Source organism: Mus caroli, chromosome 4 (assembly GCF_900094665.2).
Source record: "Mus caroli chromosome 4, CAROLI_EIJ_v1.1, whole genome shotgun sequence".
Taxonomy (NCBI): domain Eukaryota; kingdom Metazoa; phylum Chordata; class Mammalia; order Rodentia; family Muridae; genus Mus; species Mus caroli.
Window position 1 is genome coordinate 109885166 of NC_034573.1, and position 23041 is coordinate 109908206.

Genomic DNA, 23041 nt, shown 5'->3' on the forward strand with positions numbered 1-23041 from the left:
CGGATTTCTGAGTTCGAGGCCAGCCTGGTCTACAAAGTGAGTGCCAGGACAGCCAGGGCTACACAGAGAAACCCTGTCTCGAAAAACAAACAAACAAAAAAAATAAAATAAAAAAAATTTAAGATGTTCTAAATGGAAGAGAAACATGCCATCCTGCAGAAAAGTGCTTTAAATTTAGGATTTAAACAACCCATAAGCTTCAGGAAGTCCCTGAAACTGACCAGATTAGCTAGTCTTCTTCTTCTTCTTCTTTAAAGATTTATTTATTTATTATATGTAAGTACACTGTAGCTGTCCTCAGACACACCAGAAGAGGGTGTCAGATCTCATTTCGGGTGGTTGTGAGCCACCATGTGGTTGCTGGGATTTGAACTCTGGACCTTCGGAAGAGCAGTTGGGTGCTCTTACCCACTGAGCCATCTCACCAGCCCTAGCTAGTCTTCTTAGTCTCCAAGATGATACACTTTCTAGAAAGGACTGGTAAGAGACACAATCAGAGCAGCTGAGTTGCCTGGAAGGGACTCTCTAACCTGTTGAGCTGTCTGCAGGTTGTATGGTGTGCTCCAAGTTTCCAGTTTTCGTGAGCTGTCACCCATGGTGGGATGGCTTTTGGTGAGGCAGATGTCTTTGAGTCATTTCTTCTCCTGGAAGTAACCCTCAATCATGCGCCTATAAATAATCCTAACAAACTCATTGGTTCACAAAATGGGCTTTGATGATATCTGCTATTTGGTCTGTATTGATTCACTTCTGGGGTTGTAACAGAGCCCCATACCTCAGCACAACTGACTCCATGACAAAAGCACCATTCAGGCCATAAAACTCAGCATGGAGACAGCACCACCTGCCTAAACAGAAACAAAGGCCTAATCCATCAATGTTCATAGTTCTGGGGAAGTCTCTGAATGTACTAACCTTGCCTTTTAGCTTCTGTTGTTCTGAGTCTGGCTAGCTGTTCCTGTTAACTGAAGTGTGTCAATCAAGGACATTGTTTTTGTGCTTAAAAGCTCCCCCTGAGAAAGGCTCAGTGCTACACTGTGATCCCAAATACCCTGTATAGTCGCTAGCTGGCTAATAATAATAAAGCCTTTTAAAAATTGTTGTTGGAGTGGGGGTGGGGAGTTCGAGGCAGAGCTTCTCTGTCCAGGGACTCACTCTGTAGACCAGGCTGGCCTGGAACTCAGAGATCTACCTGCCCCTGCCTCCTGAGTGCTGGGATTAAAGGTGTGCGCCACCATCACACGGCTTTTTTTTTTCTTCTTCAAGTCAGAGGACTTGGTTCTTTTCCTCCCCCATGTAGGTTCCAGGAACTGAACTCAAGTCATTCTTTAGGCAAAGGCTACCCTACCAGTGGATGTTGTTGAATTGTTGTTGTTTGGTTGAGACAGTACTTCAGGCTGGCCTTGAAATCCTTAAGTAGCAGACATTAGTCTTGAACTCCTAACCTTCCCGCCTTAACCTCCTTTGTTCTGGGATTACAGGTATGAGATCCTATGCAGGGTCTCCATATAGTCTTATGACTTGTAATCCTGTCATCTTCATTCCCAGGTGTGTCTGCCTTTCCGTACTGGAATGAAGATATATGAAGACACAGACTCTCTTGGTGTTCCAGGACCCAGTGGAGTTCCTTGAGCTAACGGTTGATGAGTGAGTGGATTGAGGGAGAAAGAACTCACTCAAGCAAACAGAGAAACTTTTTTTGGCAATCGGGTCACACAAGCGGGCAGTTCTGTTTCTGATGACAACTGGGAAACACCTCACGTAGCTTAGAAGTAATTACTTTTGTGAGAATAAACAAGAAGAAGGTCTTATAGCTGTAGAGCCAATAACCAGATCTGTGGAGAAGCGTCTTCCAAAAGGACGCCTTGCAGGTGATCACACCAGGGCAAGGAGGAAGTAGCCTCTACCCCGGATCTATCATCTGATTCTGCTTACTGAAGTCTCATTCTTCACCAGTCAGACTCTGGACCTTGACAGAGCCCACACTATCCCCCACAATTCTCCTTGGCTATTTATCTGTTGGAATTTGGAAATACTTGTGTTTCTCTGACTCAGCTGCTCTCCTCAGTCTTGACTCTTTAGTAGACTAAACTGGCTTCACTCAACCTTTCCGAGCCTCAGATCTGCTATTCTTTCTCTCCAAACAGGGCCAGAACAATATGCTGCAAACAGGGTTGTTCAGAAGGAAGCACATCTGAGAAAACATTTAGCATCCATTCATTCTCAAAGCATGAGTGTCTGAAGATATGGTCAAATATGAACTATACCTGTCCACAGATGCAGTCATGTATGAGCTATGCCAGTTCCCCGATGTGGTCACCGATGAGCTACAGTTCTTGCCCTCTGAGACTGCACTGCTAAGTGACTGATTTAGAGAAGAAAAAGGGCAACAGCAATGTAGCACATTTAGAAAGATGCTTAGAGGCCTATGTAGATGGCTTTGGGATTACGCTGGATAAAAGTGTTAGGAAAGTTAAGTGAGTGACAAGCAGGACTCACCAAGATCAGTCACAGGTCTGCTGTCCCAAGTGCCCCAGAGGAGTGAGCCGCTCTGCCACAGCTCACCATGTAGCCAAGAGCAGGCTGTGGCAGGGGGAACCATCAAGTCAAACTTTAGAGTCAGGACCCAATACAAAGCTCACATCTCACCTCTTCTCTGCGAATCTGGATGCTCCTTATAATTTGTTCCAAGAGGCCAATTTGCTGCATGAGCCGGAGGCAGTTCTCCTGCAACTGCTGGTTTTCTTTATCCAGTAAAGACGCCCTAAACATGGCACAAATTGGAGGTGTAGCTAGAAAATGTTTCCCTCCCTTCCTCCCTCCCTTCCTGTCTGCAGGGATCAAACACAGAGCCTCATGCATGCTAACCATGTGTGTCATCACTGTTATACAACTCCACTAACTGCACACTCTGCTTCCCTCCATGGCACTCCCAGTCTCCAGCCATACCATGCCCTGAGTGGAGAGACCCTTCCCCTTCGGAGCTCAGTGCACATACTTGCTCTGGAAGGCAGATATCGTGCACTTGCTGCTGCAAATCAGTTCTTCTTGATCTGTGACTTGTTCTAGAAGCTTCCTCTTTTCCAGGAGGAGGATGTCATTCTGGGCCATGATCTGCCCCTGGAACACTTTCTCCTAGGAAGAGGAAGAAGGACACATACATTTGAGAGCTTTGGCCCATGCCCAGGTCTTAACAGTAACTCCAGGTGCCGGGCGTGGTGGCGCACGCCTTTAATCCCAGCACTCTGGAGGCAGAGGCAGGCGGATTTCTGAGTTCGAGGCCAGCCTGGTCTATAAAGTGAGTTCCAGGACAGCCAGAGCTATATAGAGAAACCCTGTCTCGAAAAACAAAAAAACAAAAAAAACAAAAAAAACAAAACAAAAAAACCCAGTAACTCCAGTAACTCCTGCTTTCTCTCTCTCTGGCCCCCAAATCTGTTGACACCAGTTTGGCATCATCCTTAGTTATGCTAGATGCCTCCTGTTTGCGTTGTTTACTCTAGAGAATGCACACATTCACAACGAAAGCTACCTTGGCACTCAATCTCCAGGAAGAAACAGTTGTCTTCCCTGTGTTTTAATTCCAGCAGGTATTAAAGCTCCAGAGCAAGTGCAACAGAATTCTGTGCTTGGCACTGACATCTTCTCCCTGGATTCTACACTTCCAGCTGCTTTGTGGATATTCAGTTGTTTTTGTTTTGAACAGAGACTTGTTATATATCCTAGGGTGGTACTCTTGCCTCAGACTCTTTTTTTTTTTAAAAAAGGATTTATTTATTTTATTTATATGAGTACACTGTAGCTGTCTTCAGACACACCAGAAGAGGGCATTGTGTCCCATTATAGATGGTCATGAGCCACCATGTGGTTGCTGGGAATTGAACTCAGGATCTCTGGAAGAGAAGTCAGTGCTCTTAACTCCTGAGCCATTTCTCCAGCCCATTGCCTTTTAAGATTTATTTATTTATTGTATGTAAGTACACTGTAGCTGACTACAGATGCACCAGAAGAGTACATCAGATCTCATTATGGACGGTTGTGAGCCACCCTACGGTCGCTGGGATTTGAACTCAGGACCTTCGGAAGAACAGTCAGTGCTCTTAACCACTGAGCCATCTCTCCAGCCCACTGCCTCAGACTCTTAAGGGCTGGCATTACAGGCACATGCCATGGTGCTCTACTCGCTGTATTCCCTTTTCATTCATTCATTCATTCATTCATTCATTCATCCATCCATCCATCCATTCATCCATTGATTTTAAACAATTATATGGGTGTGTACCATAGCATGTATGTGGAGATCAGAGTATAAGCTGCAGGAATAAGTTCTTTTTGAGGATCTCTGGGTCCTCGGGGATTGAATTTAGGGCTAATAGGCTTGGCAGCAAGTGCCTTAGTACCTTTACCCACTGAGCCATCTGGCTGGTCTGTGGTTATATTCATTGTTAGGCAGAGGGGGAAAGGTAAGAACTTAGCTTCCTTACCATACCTCAGACAATTCAAATTACCACATACCTGGTGGCTTTGCATGCCGGGAGTTTATGTTATCACAGTCCTAGGAGGCTAGAAATCTGGAATCAAGATGCTGCCAGGGTTAGTTCTGGGGACAGGGAAGGTCTCCCTGTCAGTACTGGAGGCTGAACCCAGGGCCTTGTGCATGTGAGGCAGGTGCTCTAGTGCTGGGCTACACCCTGAGCCCTAACAGGAACACCATTCCAAGTCTCCTCCTGTTGTATGGTTGCCAGGCATCCTCCATGTTCTCTGGATTACAGACACATCCTCCCCTTTCTGCCTCTGTCCTCATGGGGTAATCCAAGTGAAATCAATATGTCCAATATATAATAATAAATAATTAATAATAATAAATTACCAATATAGAAATAGTATAATAAGTCCAATATACCTGCATCTTTGCAAGGGGAAGGGCAGAAGCAGAGAGCAGGACACATCCCGGGATACCCTGGGAAGGGACACCTCAGAGCCCACCTAAAAATCCTGGGCATGGCTGTGAGGGTTAACCCAGCACTGTGTAGTAAAGAGGCGGGGATCCTTGGGTGCTTGCTGTCCAGCCAGTTAAGTCTCATTGGTAAGCACTAGCCCAGTGAGAGAAAGGAAGCAGGCATGTATACATACACATCCACATACATCCACACCCCAGTGTGCACACATACATACATTAAAAATAAAAAGAGCTCCTCACACGGAAAGGTGGAAGGTGGTAGGAAAACATGAAAGCTGGGAGAGAGAAGCCATGAATAATGAATGTGAAGATGAGCGGTCCTTCTCAGACTGCTGACTGCCTGAGAGGGGGTCACAGTGTTCTCTCTCCTCCCCCCCCTCTTTCTCTCACCATTTCAATTTTCTGCTGCAGTTTCCCAGTTTCATCTTCAAGTTCTTTAATCCTCTTATTCCGTATCTCTAACTCATGAGTTAGACGGTCCTTGACCTTTTGAAGCTTGGCTTTGTGACAGTGGTGTTTGTCTTTGTAGTTTCTATAAAAGCAAAATTCAGGATAAGCACTCTGGAATACAGGTAGGAGCTATTGGTCTCCTTTGGATATGACCTATGAACCTTTAGTGTGGATGCTGGCTTACCTTGCATCTTCCTCACCTATTGAGGAATGAGTCTAGAACAATCCTCTCTTCTTCTTTTTTTTTTCCCACTGTTCAAGGTTTATTTGGTGTTTTCATTGGCATGACACTTGGGTGGTTGGTTCCATCATCCATATGCAGATCTTACATCTCACATAATATTGCAATGCACACTACAGACACATATAATAAAATATCCTGTACAACATTTATGCACAAGATATGCATCATGGACGTACACACTGGAGTCAGGTTATGACTAACTGGGAACTCGTTGGCCTAGGCATGTTTGGTGAGGGTGTGCAGGGCAGCAATGCAGCAGGCTCACAGGGTAATCAAAGCCTGCACAGTTGGCAGTGTGTCTTGGAGACAGTGGGACTGTCACACTAACCAGGTTACCACTACACAAGTAGTACCACTTGGCAGCAGGGCAGAGCTGTGGGGAGTGAGATGTTTCCCCATATCACCTCAAAACCACTGTACTAACCACAGCTCAGATGAGAAGGGTGTGGCCTCCATAGAAACCCTGCTGCAGCCTGGACAGTGAAGTGCTAGGACACTGGGAAGACTTTAGAACTGCAGCTCCTTCTGGATTCCCCAGAGGGTGTCTGCACTCTTCTTCAGGCAGGCCTCGTCCTCAGGAGTCAGTGTCACCTTCACAACATCTGAGATTACATTTATTCCCAGGATACACGGGACACTGAGGAAGACATCATCATTGATTCCATAGAGATTCCATGATTAAGGAATCATGGTGGAAATGGTTCTTCATTATGCTCTCGGCCAAGTCTGCCACAGAGAGGCCAATGGCCCAGGATGTGTAACCTTTCAGCTTGATCACCTCATAGGCACTGTCCACCTCCTGCTTATGAACCTCCTTCCACTGCTCCTTGTTTGCATCAGTGCCCAGTTTTGGGTTCAGAGACTTCAGGGAGATACCGGCAATGTTCACTCCACACCAGCACACTGGAGTCGCCATGCTCTCCCAGGACCCAGCCGTGACAGCTCAGCGGGTGAACCCCCAGCCTTTCTCCCATCAGGTAACGGAACCGAGCTGAATCCAGACTGCAACCACTTCCAATAACTTGGCTTTTGGGAAAGCCACTGATTTTCCAAGCCATGTCGGTCAAGATATCCACTGGATTTGAGACAAGCAGCAGCTTGCAGTGTGGACTGTGCTTCACAATGTTGGCAATGATGAACTTGAAGATGACGTTTCGCTGGACCAGGTTGAGTTGGCTCTCTCCCTCTTGTTGACGGGCCCCCCTGTGATGATGACCAGCTTGGAGTTCGCAGTTACACAATAGTCTTTGCTGAAGACAATTTTTGGTGTTTTAAGGAAGAGGCTGCCATGCTGGAGATCCATCATCTCGCCCTTGAGTTTGTCTTCCATGATGTCAACAAGGGCAAGCTCATCCGCCAAGTCCTTCGTTAAGATACTGATGGCACAAGCCATGCCAACAGCACCAACCCCAACAACTGTAATCTTGTTCTGGGGGATCTGTTCTTCCTTAAGAAGATTCACAATCAGCTGGTCCTTGAGGGTTGCCATCTTGGACTTTGAATCTTTTGAGACCGCTAGTGCACAATGGGGGGTGACGGGCGAGCAGAAGCAGCGTGGCCTGTGCTCTGCGACAGTGACTCCAGACACAATTCTCTCTTCAGCCAGTCCTATGAACTCCAGCCTCTGGCTTACCTTGGTTTGAACTTATGACTCTTTAGTGTCTGAGTTTAATTTAGGAAACTCCTGAGCCTTGGGTCCTTGATGTAGGAATTCTGAATCCTGCCCCACTGATGAAAATTATTATTTCTAGTTCCTGGCTCCACTGTTTTGTTTTGTTTTATTTTGTTTTGAGACAGGGTCTCACCATAGAGCCCTGGCTGACCTGAAGCTTTCGATGTAGAACAGCCTGGCCTTGAACTCACAGGGATCCACCTGCCTCTGCCTCCCTCCCAAGTGCTGAGCTTAAAGGCATGTGCCACCATACTTGGCCTATACTCTTTGTATTTAAAAATATATATATTATTGCTGGGCGTGGTGGCGTATGCTTTAATCCCAGCACTTGGGAGGCAGAGGCAGGTGGATTTCTGAGTTCAAGGCCAGCCTGGTCTACAGAGTAAGTTCCAGGTCCACATAGAGAAACCCTGACTAAAAACAAACAAAAAACAGCCAAAACCAAGCCAAACCAAACCAAAACCTGGAACTAAAAAAACCAACCAATCAAAACAACAAAACAAAACAAAAGACTACAAGATGCTGGAGCAAGGGCAAGGCAGCGGAAGCCTCAGCTCCTGACACAGGGGACCTCCATGTTGGGCATGGACTGCTTATGCCTACGTTGTCAGATAAGAGAGAAACACACACATACTGCAAGCTTCTTTTTGGTTCTTTGAGGCAGAGTCCCACTATGGAGCTTAGACTGGCGGGGGACTCACTATGTGGCCCAGACTGGCTTTGAATTTATGATCCCAAGGCTGAGACTATAATGGGCATGTGTCACCATGCCCAGTTTTATATCTCCTGCTTTGTGTGTGTGCACGAGTGTGTGTGTGCATGTGTGTGTTCACAAGTATGTGCATTATGTACAGGTGTGCATAAATGTGGGGATAAGTATGGAGGCCAAAGGCCAATGTCTGAGTGCTGGTTCTCACCTTGTATTTTGACACTGAACTGGGAGCTCACGCATCTGACTAGGCTGACGGGCCAGTGAGCTCCAGGATCTGCCTGTCTTCCCCTCTCCTTCAGCATCCGGGTTACAGGCTCATTACATGAATTCTGGGGATTTGAACTCAGGTCCTCATGCAACTACCAACTGAGCTGCCTCCTGGCCTCTGAAGCCATTTATATTCAGGTTTTCATATAGTACCCTAACTACTGCCACTCCCTATAGACAGCTGTATTCATAAACTTGCCACAGACCCATTTCAATCCATGGCCCTTGCACAGTGCCTACTACATAGTGTGAAATACACACTTCTGTAAGTTGTTTTCAGTTCCTAAGAAGATAATTCCCTCCCATAACACTCTCCTTTTCTTTCGAATTGGGGATTCGTGGTGGAAGCTATTCCTGGGTACCAGCATCCTGAGGAGCATCAGAGATGGGGCATCTCACACTACACACAACCTTCCTAGCTTCCTCTAGGCCTCCCAGGTGTTCACAGTGATGCTGATAGACTTTTGATTTTGAGACAATTTTCTAACAACGTGGCACAGGCTGGCTTTGAACTCCTGGTCCTTCTGCTTCCACTTCCTGAGTGCTGAGATTATAAGTGTGTGCCACTACAGCCATTAGCATCATGATTTTTTTTTTTTCTAAAATCGTGTGTCTCATGTAGCTCAGGGTAGCCTTGAACTTGAAGCTGACCTAGAGCTTCTGCCCTCCTGCCTCTACCACACCCAGTGATGTTCTGACATCACCTGACACACAGCACACGCTTTCAGAAATTATTCTACTTATCTTGGCTATTGGTACCCAATCTTGGGCTGGAGAGTTGGCTGAGCAGTTAAGGTCACTTGATGCCCTTGCAGAGAACACAGGTTCAATTCCCAGCGCCCACAGGACAGCTCACAACCATCTGTAACACCAGTCCCAGGGGATCCCATGCCCTCTTCAGACCTCCAAGGACGCCAGGCATGCATGTGGTGTACTTACATATATGCAAACAAAACACTCACAGAACACATAAAAATAAAATAAAAAATTAAAGCCCCAAATCTTTAGCTTCCCAACCAAAGAGCTGCTACTTTGCCCCTTAGATTAACTAAAAAAAAATTTTATTTTGAAAGAAAAGGGATAAATTATAAACTGGGAAAATAGCTGATTCCCAATATGTTTAGTATTGTCATGTTTTCTGTCTAGTTTGTAAAACTCTGCGTATGTGTGTATCTATATGTGGGTTCCTGCACACATGATGCCTGACAGCCAGGGAGAACCCAGAGGCTTCCCTGGCTACTGCAGTCTGGCTGTCTGGCTTAGATAATGGTTTGGTCTGAGGTTCTAAGTCCACTTGCCCAAAGAATGTGTGGCTTTTCTGTCCTTCTGACTGTGTTAAACACCAGCCTCGTGAGGTAGCACAACACTTAGGGGGAAAATTTTAGCTTGTGTCTAAGTAAAACCAGAGTGCTTATTACTTGGGCTTCAAGAAGGTGAGGAATTTGTTCCTCTGGAAAAGCAGCTGGGAAAACATGTAGATACAAGACTTATCTGTAAAGTTCAGGACTGGGATCAGGGAGTCGGAAATGAAAATGAACCTTGTGCTTTGACCTTTCCTTCCATTGCCCTTCACGGATCTGTGACCTTCAACTCTGGACAATGTTAGAACTGTATGGTGATGCTCTGGGAAAACACTAGTTCTTCATAGAGTTCAATTAAATTCATGTATGTAAGGACCCACGCACATGCAGCTGGGGTTGGACTCATTTTTCTAAAGGTCATGCATAAATAACATGGAGAATTATTCAGCCTTGCAGCCGTAACACACACACACACACACACACACACACACACACACACACTCAAAGTCCAGTGGAAAGAAAGACCTAGCTGTAAGGACACGTGTAAATAATGGAATATGTTGAGTTCTTGCTCAAGTCAGGCATGAAAAGAACAACATGCAGAGCGAGCCTGCTTAGAGATTCTGGGAACGCACACAGCACAGCAGTGGTTCCCTGAGGAAGACACAGGGGATACAGCTGCAGACTGACAGCACACAGGCAGGAGAGACTCCAGCAGTGGGGACGTGTTCTGCATCTTGACTGAGGTGGGAGTTATATGTATATACACGTCTGTCAAAATGCATTGAATTGTCTATTAGTCTTTTGGATATGTATTCTATATACCTCAAAAGCAAGGATGTTGGAGGACAATTTCATCAAGATCCCTTCCCCCTTCAAAAGGGACCTGGGGAAACAGCAGCTCCTCCATCATGGTAGCAGCAGTAGCGGGATGCTTTTGGACTTTTGCCAGGGCATTAACGATGCACAGTGCTGTTCAATCATGGACCCTGGAGCCATTCCAAAGGGAATCAGGCCTGTGGTGGGATGACTGGGTAGCCTAAGCTTTTCGGATGGTACTTTTGGTCTTTGTGCTCTCTGGCGCCAAATGCTGGTCAAGGTATGAAATTACACTGAGTAAAATTGCATGGTTTCACAACCATCCTGTCCAGGGAGTTCTGCAGCAGACTGGTATCAGCATGTTGGCACTGTTTGTCAATAGCAGTGAGAATGGGACTTGGGCCTGGCCTCAGGGAGGTCCCAGGAAGGCTCTGCTATCGAGGCAGGTAACACTGCAGTGATCAGTTAGGACTTTGGCATACCCTGGCTCTCTCGTGTCTGGTGTATATACTGTCCAGGCAGAGGAAAGGAAATATAAGACAGCCCAAAGAGAGCTCAATGCTTAGGCACCCACATGGTGGCTTACAACCACCTGTATGCAACTCCAGTTCCAGGGGATCTGATGCCCTCTTATGGCCTCCAAGGTCTCCTGCATGCACATGTAGACACTTGTAGGCTCACACTCATATACATAAATTAAAAGTAAATAGTACCTATTAAAGAACCCTTGAAGACAGTGAGGGCGTATACTTGGGGAAAGCAAGATACAAACAGAGCTCCGTAAATAGTTAAATCCCTCTTCTTGGGGAGGAATTGGGCCCACATCTTCCTTGGAACTATGTAGGTGGGACTGGGAAATCACACTGATGGCCCCCGTGGTGTGATTGCTCTGGGGGCTGCTAGCAGTTGAGCCCCCTGTATCCTATTTGTCCACAGGAAACCTGCTATTTATTTATTTTACCTCACATGATCACCAAGTTGCTCCAAAAACTGCCCGTGTTCTTGCCATAGAGCTTCCTTTTCTTGCTGCAAGCTAGATAGTTTCTCTGACAATTCCTGGTTGCTCTTGACATACTGAAAAACATGATGGAGAAAAAGGACAAGTCTGTGTGTGTGCAGTCAAACCCTCACATAAATTCCAAAGGGCAAGATTTGATGAGCCTTAGATACTGCTTTGGTCTGAGCTTCTATGTCATGTGGCTTGAGGGGAGACCTGTATTCTTTCACCTGCTGGGAGCAGGCTCCCTACTACCACAGGGAGACAGGAGCTCAAGTCCCTTCCTGACCTCGTCCTGTGTGCCCTTTTGTCTGACTGCTTATTGCTATCCTTTAGAATGACCTTTGTAACAAACCAGGAAACAGTAGTGTAATGTTGTTCCCCTGTGTTGTGTGAGCAAACTCTAGCAAAGCGACTAAATCTTAGGAGGGAACATGGAAACACCAGTCCATTTCTAGTTGGTCAGGAATTCTATAGGCTAGGCTAGCAGTGTGGCTCAGCTGCCAGAGTGCTTGCCTAGTACACACTTAGTCTTGAGTTGGATCCCCAGCCTTGCATAAAACTACATATGGTGGCACTTAAAACCTTAGCAACTGGTCGAGAGCATTTTCAGCTACGTAAAGAGTTTGAGGCCACTTGGCACTATGTGATACCCTGTCTCAAAGAAAGGAGGGAGAAAAAAAAAATAATTCCAGAGGCCCTTGTCTTGCCACTGGGTCTGAAGTCTCTAGGGACTGAATCCTACCTAATCCATGAGGTCTGATGAAATAGTCTCCAGGTCAATTGTGTCAGAATTGAATCACATCAGAAGATACCGAGCTTCTGGTCACTCAGAGACATAGGCAGAAAGCCGCACATCTTGGTGGTCACAGGAGACTCCAGTGTTTACTGGTGTGATGTGAGCATAGAGGAAAAGGGAAGGCAGCTTGCTTTTTTTTTTTTCCCTCTAAGATTTACTTATTTTAGTTATATAAATACACTGTAACTGTCTTTAGACACACTAGAAGAGGGCATCAGATCCCATTACAGATGGGTGTGAGCCACCATGTGGTTGCTGGGAATTGAACTCATGACCTCTGGAAGAGCAGTCAGTGCCCTTAACCTCTGAGCCATCTCTCCAGCCCTGGCAGTTTGCATTTTTTATAGCATGAGTGCCAAAACCAAAATCTCTCAACCTTTGACCCATAAGGTATTTGGATCTAGAAGTGGCTTCAGTGACTAGAAACTCAAAGTGTGGATCCAAGCTGGTTAGATTGGAAGGTTCAGGCCAAATATCTCTTAGCCAGGATGTTTGAGATAAGAAGCAATCAGGATTTGGGGATATTTGCAATTACATGACAAGCTACCTTGGGAATGAGGACCAAGGCCAGAGATGAAATCCATTTATATCTTACACACACCTTATTCATATCACCTGAAAGTATTGTAATATTTTTGTGCACCTGTATTTGGATGACCTAGCACATGAGGTCAGGGATGGAGCTGTCCACATGTGGTATCATGTCAGCATTCAAAACATGTCCAGCATATGTGTGTCTGTGTATTATTTTAGATAGTGTCTTAGTTAGGGTTTTACTGCTGTGAAGAGACACCATGACCAAATTTTATTTATTTTATGTATGAGTGCTCTGCTGCACATATATCTGCCTGTCTGAAGAGGGCATCAGATCCCCCTGTAGATGGTTGTGAGCCACCATGTGGTTGCTGGGATTTGAACTCTGAACCTTCGGAAGAGCAGCCAGTGAGTGCTCTTAGCCACTGAGCCATCTCATCAGCCCCAAGGCAACTCTTGGCTTTTTTTAAGATTTATTTTATGCATATGAGTACACTGTAGCTGTACTGATGGTTGTGAGCCTTATTATAGTTGCTGAGAATGAAGGTTGCTCTCTCTGGTCGGCCCCGCTTGCTCCAGCCTAAAGACTTATTTATTATTATATCTAAGTACACTATAGCTGTCTTCAGGCACACCAGAAGAGGGCGTCAGATCTCATTACGGATGGTTGTGAGCCACCACGTGGATGCTGGGATTTGAACTCAGGAAGTTCGGAAGAGCAGTCAGTGCTCCTAACCGCTAAGCCAGCCCCTAAGGCAACTCTTATAAGAACAACATTCAGTTGGGACTGGCTTACAGGTTCAGAGGTTCAGTCCTTTATCATCATGGCGGCACCCAGGTAGACATGGTGTAGAAGGAGTTGAGAGTTCAACATCTTGCTCCAAAGACAAACAGAAGACTGACTTCCAGGGATCTAGGACAAGGATCTTAAAGCCTACGCCCACAGTGACACACTTCTTCCAACAAGGTCACACCTCCTAATAGTGCTGCTCCCTGGGCCAAGCATATTCAAACCATCACAGATAGGTTCTTGCAGTTTTACTCGTTGAGGTCTAGAGCTCTGGAGCTAAAAGCAATCCTCCTGCTTCAGGATTTACCGAGTAGCTGAAGCTACAGGTATGTGCCACAATGTCCAGCTCCAAAAATTTCAGATTTGGGGGCGTTTGGATTTCAGAGTTTTAGATGAAGGATTCTTTTCTTTTTTTCCCATTAAATTTTTTTCTTTTAAAGCAGCAATTTCTGAACAATAGTATGAGTAAAGGCTTAATCTGTAGTCTGAGCTCACTGCTTTTTTTTTTTTTTTTTTTGGTTTTTAGAGACAGGGTTTCTCTGTATAGCCCTGGCTGTCCTGGAACTCACTTTGTAGAGCAGGCTGGCCACGCCTGGCTGAACTCACTGCTTTTAAGCACCTACAGGAAAAGGCTTGGCTATGTTATCAGCTAACAGCTGCCCATAGGGAAGTACTTTGGGAGACCATAAGAAGCGCCGTCCCCAGAACCAACAGAGCAATTCTCAACCTTTATAACGCTGTGACCCTTTAATATAGTTCCTCATGTTATGGTGACCCCAACCATAAAATTATTTTCATTACTACTTCATAACTGTAATTTTGGTATTGTTAAGAATCATAATGTAAATATCTAATATTTAGGATATCTGATATGTAACCCCTATGAAAAGTTGTTCCACCCAAGGGGGTCACGACCCACAGGTTGAGAAACACTTCCCTGGCAGTTCATGTCAGAGGCTTTGTGGCCTACTGATGGGCTTTGGGAAAACTAACTGGATCCTAAGACTTCTGAACTAAATAATAGATTAGCCCCTTGCTGGATTCACCGAGGTAGGGTCTAGCTAGAGAAAGGACTCACCCAGGCATTGCCTGGAAAGGTGTTCGGCCCCTTTCCCCTTCCTTTCTCTGCTTCTTGGCAGCCATCAGGCAAACAGTTGCTCCTACCATGATGCTTTGCCTCAGGCCATGGACAGAGACCTCTGACACCAAGTGGAGAAATAAGCTTTTCCCTCCCTAAGGTGCCTCCTCAAGTCTTCTCATTCAGCTAACCGTGCTGTTTGATGGAACCGAGAATTCTGGGGTCTGCAGGGTGACCCAGACATCTCTGATGGAGTCAAGCAACGTATCCAAGGAGAACACTCCCTACTTAGGAGTCTAATTATTGGACCAAGGTAGAGTCGGAGGACCACAGAGGTTAGAAGAGCAGAGGTTAATCTCTCTTGTAGCTAGAAAGTCAATGCAACAACAACAACAACAACAACAACAACAACAACAACAACAAAGCTTCTCAAACAGATGGCAGGTGACAGCACAAACTGAAGTCATGGCCTTCTTGCGTCCTGTGAAACACAGGGCTCAGAGATACACAGAAAACATCTGGGAACATCAACACCTGACCGGACCTCGAATTCAAGCTCCTGTGGCAATCAGTGTAAGCAGCTCCCACCGTGTTGTCTGCAGAGGTTAGAATCCTTGCTTTGGGGGTCTGCATGAATTGCATCTTAGGCAGGCACCTTGGAAGAAGAAGCCTGTTGCTAGAGATGTGTTTCTGTTGGCAGAGGGCTTGCCTAGCACGTATGGAGCCCTGGGTTTGCTCCCCAGCGTGGCACAGACCAGGCTTAGGGACAGTGACACCAGTCAGTCATCCCAGCGCTTGACAGGTGGGGGTAGGAAGATTAGGAGTTCAAGATCACCTCGGATGCACAGCGAATTCAAGGTCAGCTTGTTAGGCCAGGGCTACACAGAAAAACCTTGTCTCAAAAACAAACAAACAAAAACAAACAAACAAACAAATAAAATGTGTTGTTGTTCTTAAAAGCCATCTGAATATGACCACTACCACATCTTCCTTCTTGTCTCTCCAGTCATAACATAGAGTTAGACGCTAACACACTTTGGGAGAGAAGAGGTTGAATATAGGCCTTGACTTATAAAGAAATAAGGAATATAGGCAGGATTTGGCATCTTACAATGCCAGGAGCTTGAGGCATATGTGGAGGAATGGACTTCTAGGAGGTTAAGTTGGGGACAAAGGACTGTAAGACTGAACGGGCCAACCGTACTGAGACGAATGTGCTTATAGGAGCTGGAATTTAAACGTATCTAATGATTTAAGTGTGTGTGTGTGTGTGTGTGTGTGTGTGTGTGTGTGTGTGCATGCAAGAGCACACACCTGCATGTGTGTTTGGGCACCATGTGGGTGTTCATGCTTGAGAAGCCAGAAGAGGGCAATGGATCCCCTGGGACCTGTGCTTCCTATGGTTGTGAGCTGCCCTGTGGTTGCTGGGAATTGAACTTGGGTCCTCTGCAAGAGCAACCAGTGCTCTTAAATGCTGAGCCATCTCAGTGGTTAGTAAATACGTATTTATTGTGTGTGCATGTGTCACGGGGATGCTTGTGGAGGTCAGAGGACAACTTTCAGTAGTCTGAAGCTTGGCAGCAAGCCTTACCCACTGGGCCGTCTGGCTGGCAGGCTTCTATGCCTTATGTAGATTCTTGGCTTTTTTGTAGGGGTTTTGTTATTGTTTTGCTTTGCTTATGTGTTTTTCTCTTGTCTAAAGAACACCTATTAGCATTGCTGGCAAACCACTCAATTTGTGTCTGAGGAAGTATTTTATCCCTGTGCCTTTTTCCAGGATGTTGCCCTTTCTTCGACCTTCCGTTTGGCCATCATAAGCCAACCTGAGGTTCTTGAATTACCTTGCTTGGCGGTCTCTGAGCTTTCTGGATCTGTGGCTCAGCAGCTGACCTTTGGGCATCCTCGATCTTTAGTCTAGCAAGCGTTTCTCCTTCTTTTACCTTGGTTTTCTGCATTTGTACCATGCATTACGCTTTCTGTATCGAACAGTCTGCTCTTTCCTCTCAACGTCCACTTCGTTTGCTGTTTTTGAGCTTTCTGTTGCGATTTCCAGGGTCCAGGATTCACCCCTCAGCTGTGTGCAGTCTGCAAAGAGCCCTGTCCCAGGCTGCCGCCACTTCTGCTACTGTGGTTTCTATGTCGTGCGTTTCTGTTCTTCTTTAAACTTTCCATTTCTCTGTTTCTCTGTTTACGTGCCACCTGCTTTATTAGGGCCCGAAGCGTGTTAATTGCAGGAGTCTTCAACGTTACTCAGATCCTTCACATTGTATCTTAATATGTATGGTTTGTGAATTTTCCTTTATAGTCAGACATAAAGGGAGTTGCTAAGATGGAAATTTAGTGTTCGCTGCTGTGGCAAAGGGGGTGGGTGGGCTGGATTCTCTGCTCAGATGAGAGGATTGTCGTCTTTCAGTTAGCTTCACCTTTGACCATGGCCCTTGCACATGCCTCTTTCCCTGTCGCCATTTCTTCTCCTTAAAATAGGCATGGAGTGGGCTCATATTGCAAGTTTCTCTTGCCCTGGTTCAGTTAGGTTCTGACAAAGCCCCATCATGAACTTTGAATGCCTCCTTGCCCTCCCCTACAGCCCTCGACCTGGAGCCCAGGGAGAGATTCCACACTGAGCCTCCAAATGGTTCATCTGTTTCAGTGCAGGATTTCCTAGCAGGTTCTCACCAGAGTTTCTCTCTAATGTTGTGTTGGTCTCACCGACCTCCAGGCAGTTGTGACCCTGTGACCTCACTTTTTTGATAGATCAAGCAGTATTGCTTAAAAATTTCAGTTTGCTCAGCTTTTTATTTGTGGTTTCAGTGGAGTAGAGATCACTTCCAAATTCCTCTTGTATAAAACCCTGAGCCAGAAACTTCCACAAAATTCCATGAGGTTAGGAATTAGAGAGCTGTGGGTTAGTGAACATATGGAGGATCAGGCTGGTCACATGGACTCTCAGTCACATCCCATATTCCCGGGCATCTCTTCCTTCTGGCTATTTCTGAGTTGCAACCCTTTCTAATAAGCTGGTAAAACTAAGTAAACATTTCTCGAGACCTCCTCCTTTTATGTATGTGTACATCTGTGTGTGCATACCAGCAGAGGCCAGAAGATGGCGTTGCACCCCCTGAAGCCAGAGTTATAGGCAGTTGTGAGCTGCCGCATATGGGTGCTGGGAATCCAACTCTGGTCTTCTGGAAGAACAGCAAATGCGCTTAACCTGCCTCTCCTGAGCCATTCTAAGCCACCAGGACCAAACCTGATCCATAAGAGTCTCACAGCAGCTTCAGACTTACAGCTGATCTCCAGTAACAAAGCTAGGGAAGGTCCTGAAGAACAAGCCCGTGTTTTGTGGGATCTGATGCTGAATCCAGGCAGATGGTGTCCACTGAGTGAAAGCTGTGTACACCCTGCTGGTGCCCACACAGGACTGCTTTGTGTGGAGGAAAAACAAACACACAAGAACAACAATAAGAACCTGCTCGTCTGCCTTCAGAGGTGAAGTGCTGAAGTAGTGTGGGCTCAGGCTTGCCTTTCCCTCTTAGTGTTTCCTTGAACAAGCAGTCAGAGACATGGCAGACATCAGGAAAGACATCTTTGGCTCTGGAGGAGTTAGCTTCCCTGTGGTCTCCGATCCTCCGGGTTTCTTGGACACCCACAGCAGCTCCTTCTGATGATCTCCCTTCCAGAAGCATTCCAAGCACCTTTTCCTTGTGTAGTAAATACCTTCTTGTTTGTTTGGGGGCTCAGGGCACACAATCCCCAAACCTGATCAGGATGTACAATGTGCTGGCTATTTTTATATCAACTTGACGAAAGTGGCAGTCATCTGAAAGGAGGGAACCCCAATTGAGAAAAATGCCACCATAAGATCTAGCTGTAGCTGTAGGCCTCTCTCTCTCTCTCTCTCTCTCTCTCTCTCTCTCTCTCACTCTCACTCTCGCTCTCTGGTTTCTCTGTGTAGCCCTGGTTGTCCTGGCACTCATTCTGTAGACCAAGGCTGACCTCAAACTCAAGAGATCTGCCTGCCTCTGCCTCCCATGGGGCTGGGATTAAAGGTATGAACCACATCCCTGACTATAAGGCTTTTTCTTTTTTTTTTTTTTGGTTTTTCGAGACAGGGTTTCTCTGTGTAGCCCAGGCTGTCCTGGAACTCACTTTGTAGAGCAGGCTGGCCTCGAACTCAGAAATCCGCCTGCCTCTGCCTCCCAAGTGCTGGGATTAAAGTCGTGCGCCACCACCGCCCGGCAATTAATTTCTTAATTAGTGACTGATAAGGGAGGGTCCAGACCATTGTGGGTGGTGCTATCCTTGGGCTTGTGGTCCTGGGTTCTAGAAAGAAAGTAGGCTGAGCAAGCCAGTGAGCCGCACCTCCTCCACGGCCTCTCCATCAGCTCCTGTCTTCAGGTTCCAGGTCTGTTCAAGTTCTTGCCCCAACTTGTCCCCTTCCAGCCGCTCCAAAATAGGTTTTCTTTGTGTAGCCTTAGCTGTCTTAGAACTAGCTCTGTAGAACCAGGCTGGTCTCAAACTCACACACAAAGGTGTGTGGCACCACTGCCTGGCTCCAACTTGCTTTTGGTCATGGTATTCCATCACAACAGTAGTAACACTAGAACACCTCCTGTGTGCTTCCTTGGTGTGTTTTCAAACTTGGTATTCTGAGAAACCAGTCATGAAGGGCAGCTGGGAAGAGCTATCTTTTGTAAAAGAAATTTACATCTATGCAAGAAATGTAGGTCAGCAAGTTTCTATGTCAGGAAGTGGGCTTTATTCCTCTGTGTGTGTGCGTGTGCGCGAGCGCATACATTCACATGTGTGGGCGTGTATGTGCCACAGCCATCATAGAAACGTAGGAGGATGACGTCACCATCCTTGTCTTCTCACCTTTAGATGGGGTCCTCTTTGCTTTGCTACACTGTGTTCCCCAGGGTCCCTGGACCTTGAACTTCCAGGGATTCTCCACTCTGCCTCCTATTTCCCCATAGGGGCACTGGGATACCAGACACTCACACTGTGTGCTGGGCTTTTACGAGTGCTGGGGATCCTTTTTTTTTTTTTTAAGATTTATTTATTTATTTTATGTATCTGAGTAACCTGTAGCTGTGCAGATGGTTGTGAGTGAGCCTTCATGTGGTTGTTGGGAATTGAATTTAGGACCTCTGCTTGCTCCGGTCAGCCCTGGTCACTCAGACCCTGCTTGTTCCGGCCCAAATATTTATTATTATAAATAAGTACATTGTAGCTGTCTTTAGACGTACCAGAAGAGGGCATCCTATCTTATTATGGGTGGTTGTGAGCCATCATGTGGTTTCTGGGAATTGCACTCAGAACTTTCGTAAAAGCAGTCAATGCTCTTAACCGCTGAGCCATCTTGCCAGCCCAGTGCTGGGGATTCAAACTCAGGTCTTCACACCTTCCCAGCAAATGCTTGACCCACTGAGTGATGTCCTCAGTCCACATCGGAGAGACGTTTATCTGTATCTGAGATGACCCCTTCCTCATCTTACAATTCCTCCCCACACCTTCCACAACTTGCTTCTACTGTGCTCCTGAGGTCCCGGGGCCCTTTCTAGATAGCTCAGGATGCTGAGCAAACTATGACCCTTTTTAAGTCTCATGTTTTGTGGGAAACCCATTCATATATATGTAATTAAAATGGTCTTATTCCTATTAATTTGCCCTATGTTGATTATTTTTTTTTTAAAAATACATATTTTTCATTTTCTGTATAAGAATGTTCTGCCTTCATGTATGGCTGTGTGCCACACATTTGGTGCCTGAAGTGTTTTGACAGACAGTTGTAAGCTACATTGTGTGTGCCTGGAATTGAATTGAATCCATGTCCCCTGGACAAGCAGCCAGTACTCTTCATCATTAAGGCCTCCCTCCATCTCCTATTAACTTAATTTATAACCTTTCCCAGCCCAGATGATACAGGGAGGTCATATTTCCTTCCCTTCCACTTGGAGATATATCTGTATCTATGTCTGTAATCTCCATTATTTGTATATATTTGTTTTCCCAGCTAAATTCAGTAGGTAGAGTGTGCTCAGTGATTATTAGCTGAATAGCAGTAGTAGCAATGGAAACGCATCCCAGTCTGTGAGAACAGGAAACCAGGGACACCGGCTGCTACTTTCTTACCTCTTCACACTTCCTCCTCTCCCTCTCCAGTTGTTTTCGTAGGGCCTCTTGTTGCTGGGAATTGACTGTTTCCTGTTGTTTCTCCTTATCCTGCCAGGCTCTCACTTGTGTCTGGAGCTCATTTATGTCCTGGTCTAGGAGCATCCTGCAGGCAAGCAATGCACACACAGCAGGTCAGTCTGTGGACTGCCACACTCTGCAAGTGATCCCTAGGCCCAGAACTTCTGGGCCAGCACAAGGGAGTTTGTCATTTCAGCAGAGTGAGATACAGCTATATGTCTGCAAGATAAGGGGACCTGTGCAGGGAGCCTCCTACATAATAAGACACTTTTCCTTAATTCTCTCTCTCTCTTGCCACCAAAACAAATCCATGAGGAAGAAATAAATTTCCTCATGGCAGAGATGAGGAAGCTGTGGCACCAGGTACGCTAGGGCAAGGCTGAGGTGAGGCTCTGCTCCGGAGTCCACGCACCTTCTTCCCGGTGCTTTACAGCTTGGCCCACAATCTTCTAGCTCTAAACATTGCTGACACTGGTGTGCACACGGCAGCCCCGCTACAGATGACTCAGGGACTGACACTCTGTGTCCTGGGTCGATGGGGAAATCCACACTTCCCAGTGAGCACCGTCAGCACCTGCTTTTTCAGAGAGACTCATCAAACTACAGTTCCTGGAAAGACTTTGGGTTTCAAACCAAGATTCTCTTCATCCCAGAGATTCATCTTGAGGAATATGGCGATGGGAATGATGAAATAGCACCGATGGGCAAAATTCTCACCTGCATGCCAGGGCAGTAAGATTCTAAAGCTGCCTAGACAGCTTTGCCCTCTCTTATTTATGCATTCTAGGCAGATCTCTGTAATGAATTTGAGACTAACCCGGTGTCTTAGTTAGAGTTTTAATGCTGTGAACAGACACCATGACTAATGCAAGTCTTATAAAAACAACATTTAATTGGGACTGGCTTACAGGTTCAGAGATTCCGTCCATTATCATCAAGGTGAGAGCATGGCAGTATCCAGGCAGGCATGGCACAGGCAGAGCTGAGAGTTCTACATCTTCATCCAAAGGCTGCTAGTGAAAGACTGACTTCCAGGCAACTAGGGTGAGGATCTTAAGCCCACATCCACAGTGACACACCTATTCCAACCAGGTCACACCTATTCCAACAAGGCCACACCTCCAGATGGTGCCACTCCCTGGTCCAAGAATATACAAACCATCACAGCAACTGATAGGCTACTGGATGGTAGACTCTGAGACACTGGCTCAGGGCTCTGCCAGCTCCCAGGGTTCTGCCTGCTCTGGGGCTCTGCTGGGTCCTAGGGCTCTGAGCCTCTCGCTCTTAGGTTCTTTGGATGTAAGCGCAGGCACACTAAAGGTTGCTGGAGCTTAATTCTTCCAATCATACTTAACCCTACACCAACGTTCTCACTGTCGTTTTCTGCTTTATCTAAATCACTATATGCATATCTGAGAAAGTGTCTGTCTTCTTTATGGTTCTGTTAAGTAACCAGTTCGAAATTAGCAACCTTAGAAGACACTTGGGAGGACCTTTTCTTCATAATCAGAGCTGCCCAGACCAAGAAGCTGGCTGCCTCAGAACACGAGGAAGCTGTCGTCACAGCCCCAGTTCCAGGCCAATGGTCTGAAAGCACAACGGTCGGCTGCTGGTACAGTTCCACGAACCCAGAGTCTGACGCCCTTGAAGGCAGCTGCAGAAAGATGCATTGTTCAATAAGGGAGAATGAGTGTCTCCTCTCACCTTTCTGACACTCAATCTGGGCCCTAGCCTTTTGGAAGACACCGCTCATTCAGAGTGGGTCTCTCCCACTCAGTACACTGGCCCACAAGCCCACCTTGTCCAGAGACCCTCACAAATGCCCAGATGTGTCTTGCCAATGTTGTAGGCATCTCTAATGCTAGTCAGGTTGAGAACATTTTAAATTAAATGAAATTACAGACTTTGTGGGATGAAGCAGAAGCAGAGAAACGGGTGCCAGGAGATGCTTGTGTTATAAAGGAAGGAGAGCCTAAAATCAATACTCAGAGCTTCCACCAAAAGAAGCCAGAGAAAGATGAACATTATAAATCAAAGACAAACAGAAAAAAAGAATAATAAAAACAAGAAGCACAGTCAGGGGCTGGTGAGATGGCTCAGTGGGTAAGAGCACCCGACTGCTCTTCCAAAGGTCCGGAGTTCAAATCCCAGCAACCACATGGTGGCTCACAACCATCCGTAACGAGATCTGACTCCCTCTTCTGGAGTGTCTGAAGACAGCTA

General features: G+C 46.2%; 1 protein-coding gene and 1 pseudogene across 5 annotated transcripts in view; both read right to left on the reverse strand.

Annotated features, from left to right (window-relative positions):
- The window catches only part of Ccdc30 (coiled-coil domain containing 30), an 87590-nt gene that overhangs the window by 4579 nt on the left and 59970 nt on the right, over nucleotides 1-23041 (reverse strand). For all 5 annotated transcript variants that reach the window (XM_021159855.1, XM_021159854.1, XM_021159856.2 and 2 more), the window contains 5 exons: nucleotides 20759-20903; nucleotides 11387-11499; nucleotides 5351-5492; nucleotides 2999-3135; nucleotides 2650-2764 (listed from right to left, as the gene is read on the reverse strand). In XM_021159855.1, coding sequence (XP_021015514.1) covers nucleotides 2650-2764; nucleotides 2999-3135; nucleotides 5351-5492; nucleotides 11387-11499; nucleotides 20759-20903 — 652 coding nt within the window. The remainder of the gene's footprint in view (nucleotides 1-2649; nucleotides 2765-2998; nucleotides 3136-5350; nucleotides 5493-11386; nucleotides 11500-20758; nucleotides 20904-23041) is intronic.
- Nucleotides 6116-7172, reverse strand: LOC110292523 (annotated as a pseudogene).